Source organism: Salmo trutta, chromosome 27, assembly GCF_901001165.1.
Source record: "Salmo trutta chromosome 27, fSalTru1.1, whole genome shotgun sequence".
NCBI classification, from domain to species: Eukaryota; Metazoa; Chordata; class Actinopteri; order Salmoniformes; family Salmonidae; genus Salmo; species Salmo trutta.
The window spans coordinates 24,553,450-24,561,042 of NC_042983.1; the positions used below are offsets into that span (position 1 = coordinate 24,553,450).

At 41.4% G+C, this 7,593-nt stretch overlaps 2 protein-coding genes across 3 annotated transcripts; one reads left to right on the forward strand and one right to left on the reverse strand.

Annotated features, from left to right (window-relative positions):
* Window positions 1–760: 760 nt before the first annotated feature.
* On the reverse strand, window positions 761–5,082 carry LOC115164674 (protein GUCD1). The gene is made up of 6 exons (XM_029717394.1): window positions 4,382–5,082; window positions 3,757–3,841; window positions 3,488–3,653; window positions 3,240–3,331; window positions 2,842–3,083; window positions 761–2,527 (listed from the first exon to the last, which is right to left on the reverse strand). Exons 1-6 carry the CDS (start codon window positions 4,386–4,388, stop codon window positions 2,436–2,438), a joined length of 684 nt encoding a protein of 227 aa, XP_029573254.1. The 5' UTR covers window positions 4,389–5,082; the 3' UTR covers window positions 761–2,435.
* Window positions 5,083–5,113: 31 nt separating this feature from the next.
* On the forward strand, window positions 5,114–6,747 carry LOC115164675 (small nuclear ribonucleoprotein Sm D3). 2 transcript variants are annotated; one of them, XM_029717395.1, is made up of 4 exons: window positions 5,114–5,277; window positions 5,563–5,692; window positions 6,116–6,308; window positions 6,578–6,747. In XM_029717395.1, exons 2-4 carry the CDS (start codon window positions 5,567–5,569, stop codon window positions 6,640–6,642), a joined length of 384 nt encoding a protein of 127 aa, XP_029573255.1. In that variant the 5' UTR covers window positions 5,114–5,277; window positions 5,563–5,566; the 3' UTR covers window positions 6,643–6,747. The 2 variants fall into 2 exon arrangements, with proteins under 2 accessions (XP_029573255.1, XP_029573256.1); XM_029717396.1 differs by having other exon boundaries at window positions 5,124–5,277; window positions 5,567–5,692.
* Window positions 6,748–7,593: the final 846 nt, after the last annotated feature.

Sequence of the window (7,593 nt, forward strand, 5' to 3'; positions counted from 1 at the left end):
TTTTTAGGACAGTGTAGTATCATGCATATTACTGCATATCTGTTTTTCAACTAAGTACTCAATTAACACTGCATCTTTCTGTCAAGAATTTGACATGGATGTCTGCATGAATAGAGATAATTCTGAATAAGTAAAGCATACAAAAGGGATATCCAGAAATGGGTCAGGTCTATACCAGCGTCATTGACAGTGAGCCTCAATGGCATAGACCCATGTTTGATATATGAGCCACACCCCAGTGCAGTGTGTTTGTCTGCCATTTACATTCTGCATCCAGAACAGGCCTGGGGCCAGGTGCCATGTTAACAAGTGTCATGTTGCTGAACGTTAGCCTCACAGCACATTCATATCCATAGACCTCATGACCCATGCATAATGTTGCAGGTTGTCTACCTGTGAAACTCTAACAGACATCACTGTCTGGTCTAACCTGTATCATGTTCAGTTACGCAATAACATAAACCTGGTATATTACATTTGCATAAGTAGTTTGCACTACTATATCTGCAGATGACTGGGAGGTATGGGGAGTATTCAGAGGAGCTCACCAGGGCAACCAAGCATGACTTCAAGCCGAACATTATCAAGGAGTAGAAGATCGATATGACCTGAAGATACCCCTAAACGAAGAGACGTGCTGCACTGTAGACAGTAGGCTATCTCAATGAGAGGACATGAGGTCAATATTGAGGAAGACATGATTAGTGCTATCAAGATTATTAACAGACCAAACAAGCCAACTATAAGCTAAAGCAAAGAATGTGTTCAAATTATTTTATTGAGTACAGTACATACATGGAATTGTATATTTCATAAAAATAAAGCCATTTTAACACATTCCATTTGTTCATAACAAAAATACACAAGCAGGAATAAATCATTGTCATCCCATTTAGATTGGGAAAATATGTTATCATGGTAAAATGAAAATTAAATAATACATAATTATGGCTGGTACAAAAACCAAAGTGCAATAACATCATCCATGATACCAAAATATAAAAATAAATGTTGAAAGAGAATAAAGAAGTCATTCTGTGTGTTGCCTCCACTTGATTGCTATTTTCAACAGAAAATATCTTATGATCTAATAAACCCTTTAAAACTTGGAAGGTAGTGTTAAATATGTCATATACTGAAGCAAAACCTGCAAGGCATCCATCTACCGGGTATTTCACACTTTCCACTGTCTCCATTCTCCCTTTTCCAAACTCAAAGAGCATGGAGATCGAGGCATGTAGTGCAACACGGACAAAACGTCAGACAGTGGAGGCTGGTGGGATGAGCTATAGGAGGATCAGGCTGATTGTAATGGCTGGAATGGAATTAATGGGATGGATTCGAACATGTGGTTTCCATGTTTGATACAGTTTCATTAATTCCATGCCAGCCATTACAATGGGCCCGTCCTCCTATAGCTCCTCTCACCAGCCTCCACTGCCTTCAGATGAAACTATAACTGATTCTCTGTAATAATCTCCTTGATGTGAATGACACTGACATGGACTGTAATCATTGGTTCACACAACAAAAGCAAAGTCTGTACAAAGCAGCAGGCTGAGGTTGAACATGATGTCCTGATGACTGACACCGTGGCCTGCCAGGCAGATTTGGTTCCATAAACAGGCTATGGGTCAAGGTGTATTGCATTAAAGAAAATACATTTGTAACATGGGTTTGTAATTGTAGTACAACACGTTAGACTCTATGGACATTAATTACCTGAGTCTTTTAAAAACAATTTCTCCCTCTATTCCATGTTATTAGAAAATACTAATACATGAAGTTTAACAAACAGTATCAAAATAACTATTAATAAAATAAGACGAGGCTAGTCTAAGGGGAGGAAAGCAGCAATACATGGCCCATCAGACTTGCATGACACCAGGTAAAACCAAAGAAAGCATCATGTTGCCATAAGCCCTTGTATGTGCATTGTTTTGTCCTCTCCAAGTTTAGAATCAACTTGAGTGTCATGTTATTTTTTCCACCCAACATTAGGAAAAGGATTTCAAGTCTTGCACTGCTCACCATTTCACACATCAATTGGTAGAATCAACTAACTGAAGTAAAACTAAACAAAATGGGACACAGGAAAAATTCATTTATTCTATTTCATCTATCTGCTTGTCCCCCAACCAACTTAAAAACCACACTTTATTTATGTCTTCAGTGATTATTCCTTTACACACTGACGACTAGCATGGGCTATGTGAAGTGAAGCGGGTGTGGTGACGTTGGAGTGGTGTTGTGTGTTCGGTGAGCAGTCAGTTAGCCCTGGAGAGGACAGCCCGGGACCATCTACAACACTGGGCTAGAGCTGGAACCAGCAGTCCCAGTTCAGGGACCTGTAGACCCACTGGTGTGTCATCATAGTGAGGATGGGGCGCCATAGCAATGTGGAGACCATCTGCATCTTCATTGTCCCTAAGCCATCAGCTCTCCTTGAAGATGAAAAGAATATCCTCATCTGTCCCGTAGCTCATTCGAGCCTCTTCAAAGTTACTAATGCTGGTGCAACACACACCTGTAAGCAAAACACACAAAGGCTTTCAGTCAATGTGATATTTTCACTCTTACTCAATCTCTCTGTGCTTATTGACAAGAACATGGTCAACTTTTCACCCTCTGGTTACATGTTCATGCAAAGCACCATGCAGGGCACAGAGTCAGGTGCAGGTGTTATGTTATTGTGAAATTTATTAAGAAGCACTTCGATTTAGAACTTGGAATGCCAAAAAATACAATGTGATTTATTCCACACTTATACTTAATGAATATATGGGTCTAGTAAGTCAGTGGCCCTGTCTACTGTTGGAAATATGTAGAGGGAGAACTAACGGTCTGAGTAGGCAGGATTGTTGTAGAAGATGCAGCCAGTGCTCCGGTTGAAGCCGCACACCACCACAAAATGACCCTGGTATTCTGGCTTCCTGCAGAAGCACTTCTGGCCCACAGGCAGGAAACAGCAGTACTTGACAGGCGAAGAGCAGAGTTCACACACCAGAACCACAGCGTTGACCAGCACTATGGCCACATGGCCCTGGTCAATATGTTCCTGGATTTCCTGAATTGTCACAGAGCTACAGGTGACATTCAAAAAGGCAGAAAGTTAGCATCTCTTAGTTGTTTTCTGTCTAGGTCTGTAAAAAAACTATTACTAACCAGACAAGCTGGTAGATTTGGAACAATTTGTCTTTTTTCTTTATCCGTGCAAGTTTTTCACAAAGTTAACTAACCATTTATTCACCACCACACCCTTGCTTTCAGCCTTTAGGAAGAGTTCGTTGACTCGGTCTTCCTCAGTGTCAAAATGCTTCTTGTAGAAGGACTGGAAACAGATGAAAGAAACATAAACATCGTAAGTCTCTCAGGTACGTATTAGTTAAGGACATTTGTTATGGTGGGCTACATGATAATTAAATGTACTTAACCTTACATTATAACTATTGTACTTGTGATGGCCTACAAAGTGTTGACTCATTACCTGATTCCTGAAGCCCTTGTCAACACCCAGTGTCTGAGTGCAGAAGCGGTGCCGGACCCTCAGCTGGCACATGAGGTAAGCCAAGTCAATTGTCCAGACGCTCTGCGTCAGCTTCAACTCCCAGCAAGCACCCTGAAACTCCTCATCACTCACAGGGTGGAGGTACCTGCCAAATTATTGTATATGATGAAGTCTTCAGCTACACAATGCACTGTAGTTAAAATGCAGACCCATGTCTGTATGCAGTATATGATGAAAGGTCCTCTTACTTCAAAACCATTCTGGAGCAGGCTAATCCACAGTCCCAATGGTACAGCTGCCGAATGACAGGTACATTCAGCAGGACAGCATCATCTGTCAAAAACAAGATGTGATGAGGCTGATGGAAAGAATTACACAATTTTAGCTACCGGTCTCACCTGGCCTATAATATGTCAGTTTCCTGCTGTTGTGGCAAGCTTCTCCAAATTAATTAAAATCATGTTTACAAAAGTAAATAACTACTGTAGCTAACTAACTAATGTTTTTCTAATGGGTTGGACATTCCTTTAGCACCACTGATAAACACAGCAAGTGTTATTTACATGTGACAATGTCATGAGAAGGATGGGATGTCCTGGTTCGGTCCCGGGCTGTAACACAACCGGCCGTGATCGGGAGTCCCTTAGGGCGGCGCACAATTGGTTCAGCGTCGTCCGGGTTAGTTGGGGGTTTGGCCGTCATTGTAAATAATGATTTGTTCTTAATTGCCTTGCCTAGTTAAATAAAGGTTCAATAAAAAAAATGATTTTGCTTCACATTAAATTGGTGGTTAGCTAGCTAAGTTAGGTGGGGTCTACTACCATTCACAAAACACGTGACAAAACATTCTCTAGATAACTAGAGCACACGTACCTGACATTCTGTTGGTGTGTTCTTTGCTGCTAGATGCAAATCACAAACTAGTTAGACTTGCTTACGGTCGGTAGCTAGTTAATCCTTCGGAGTTGGATTGCCTCATGAGGGTGTTGGCTAGCACTGCCTGGCGCTAGCAACCGAATTAGTGTACTCTAGAACATATCATTATTTACATCTGGTTGGTCGACTTAATAGTCAATTCGCCCACTAACTGTTAGATCATTCAAAGTGGATTCATGTGAATTGTTTAATGTTTTCTTGTACTGATAGCTAAGCTAGTTCTGTTCGGATAGCTAGCTGGGTTTCTTCAAATAATTGATACGAACGAGGATTGCGAGTCAAACTCACTTCCGGTAGCTAGTGGCGCCCGCACACCCAAATGTTGTTTATAGCGCGCGCACACACACACACGCGCACACTTAAAAGTGGATCCAGAAACTACACTGCCACCAAAATAACCCTGGTCGCAAACAAGAACAACATCTATCACAGAGTGTAGCCCACATTATTAGAGTCGCTTAATTGTTGTTCATACTATAGATGGAATATAAAAAAACGTATTAAATTGAATTGAGCGTTGTCTGTAAAAGAAAAAAGCTTTAGTAGTGAACTAAACTGCACCGTTGGCAGGACGTCAGTAGGTGGCAGCACACACAGTTCTCGCTCTAGTTTTCACCCTGCATCGCCACAGATAGAACAATGAGCTATTAGTTATAAAACGTCTTTGCCATGGCTATGAATGAAACAAACAGGAAATACACGGGGCTGGAGAGGCTAGCTTTCAAACAAGCAGGACATCTTTGCCATTCACCCATAGCTAGACTAGACCTAAATAAAAATATTAGCTATCTAGCTGAATAATTTCCACGAACTTGTTAGCAAGGATTTAAACGGTAAGACATTACGGTTATCATAATCTATCTAGCTATTAGCATTATAGCAGTGCACACGGAAATGAGCTAGCTACAGTACGTATCATTCGGCGCTAACGTTAGATAGTTATCGTTAGCCAACGTTAGCTACCAAGCATAGCTAGCTAACATCCAGCTAGCCAATTCCATTCATCCTGTTTTAGCTACTAACGTTTAACTACTGATTTTAGTGACAAATAACATCAACCAGAAGCTAACTGTTTTATATTTGCCTAAAACCATTACTGTATTTGTGGTGGTGCTCAGAAAGATGTCCATTGGAGTGCCAATCAAAGTCCTTCATGAAGCTGAGGGCCACATCGTTACCTGCGAGACCAACACCGGGGAGGTGTACCGGGGGAAACTCATTGAAGCTGAGGACAACATGAACTGCCAGGTAATAACATGCGTCTCAAACTTTAAAGTGGATTTCATGCCTAACATGAATTACAATTTTATATAAAGTATCATTCTGAACATGTTGCATCAAGTTCTCTTAAGTTCTAAGTTCCTTACTAGTCTATATTTTAATATTATGATGGTCCCGTGTGGCTCAGTTGGTAGAGCATGGTGTTTGCAGTGCCAGGGTTGTGGGTTCGATTCCCACGGGGGACCAGTACGAAGAAGAAGAAAAAATGTATGCATTCACTACTGTAAGTCGCTCTGGATAAGAGCGTCTGCTAAATGACTAAAATGTACAAATCAGCATCTCTTTTCCCTGAATCCCTCATAAAGAGTAGTCCTCCACAACCTACCCGCCAACCCCTCCCTTTCTAATCTAATTTGATGTATTTCTTATTCAACATTCTGTCCCCTCCAGATGGCCAACATCACAGTGACTCACAGAGATGGCCGTGTAGCCCAGCTGGAGCAGGTGTACATCCGAGGCAGCAAGATCCGATTCCTTATTCTACCAGACATGCTGAAGAACGCACCAATGCTAAAGAGTATGAAGAACAAGAACCAGGGAGCTGGAGCTGGGAGAGGCAAAGCTGCCATTCTCAAAGCACAAGGTATAGATTTTATTACATTCTGGCCCTAATCAGATCTTCTTTGAATCCAACTGGCCTGCGTGCGCCATCATGCCAACTCTTTGTCAGTCATTGTGATGCCAAACATGTTTGGCTTGACTATGACAGCAATGGAGTTGGCGTTAGCAGGAGCACAAAGAGATCTAGGCCCAGGCTAGTATCCTATTGGATTTGCTACATAAATTATGGAAGCAGATTATTGTAATAATGTATGTTGATTGATGAACAATTTGCTTTGTCTCCTCTCCCAGTGGCTGCTAGGGGTCGAGGACGTGGAGGGATGGGAAGAGGAAATATGTTCCCGAAAAGACGATAATTTTAAAAATGATTTTCTACTTTCTATAATACCGCTTGTTAGTTGTTATTTTGTTGATAAATGATGCGAAATACCATTTCCATATTAAAATGATTTTCTTAATATTTATCTGTTCCTTGTTATCTGGTAGCAAATAACTTTAGAGTAGCCATAATAGATTCCGACCCTACGCCTGCTTACAGCTGCACTGGGGTCGAACAGGTTTCCTGTTTAGATTAAAACACAGTGGAGCCGGTGCGAGATATGGCTCGGGAAACATACCTCGATGTAGGGATGAGAAATTAGTTGTACGCCGAATTGTCCCATTATCCCAACTGTAACATTGAGGAGATTGAACGACTGCTAGTTTTTAAGTAAACTGCTGTTTTTGTTCTCATGCTAGCTAGCAGTAGCCACTGGCATCGTTATGGAATGTTCCGTTGAACAACAAAGGAGCTGATTGGCTGACACTACCATTCCAAAATGTCTGCTCTTGCTTCTGCTACCTAGCATTAGGACGAAAAGGGCAGTTTTCTGTAACTAGCAGTCGTTCAATCTTATTGGTGTAACAGTTGAGGTAAAGGGACATTTCGGAGTACAACGCATTTCTCATTCCTGGATTATAGTATGTCTTCTGAGCCATGTCTTAATCTAAACAGGAAGCCTGTCGACCGCAGTGCACATATAAGCAAGCATTCTGGCTAAACTTCAGAGCAGTTTGATAGGTTGTACACTGAAAAGGCTTAGTTGGAAAGTTAAGGAAATACGAGTGTATGCATGATGTTTAGTGGCAGGGGCTGGATATTGGAGGTGGGTAAAGGTCTGGACAAAAAGAGCATGGCTTCAAGGTTCTTGTTTACACATTATAAGCGGTTTTGTAGTACTTTGCAAACCTGTGGAAATAACATAGTCTTATTGAAACGCTACATTTATTCTCCTTAGAGTATTGTGTCCACATGTTCATTGATCTCA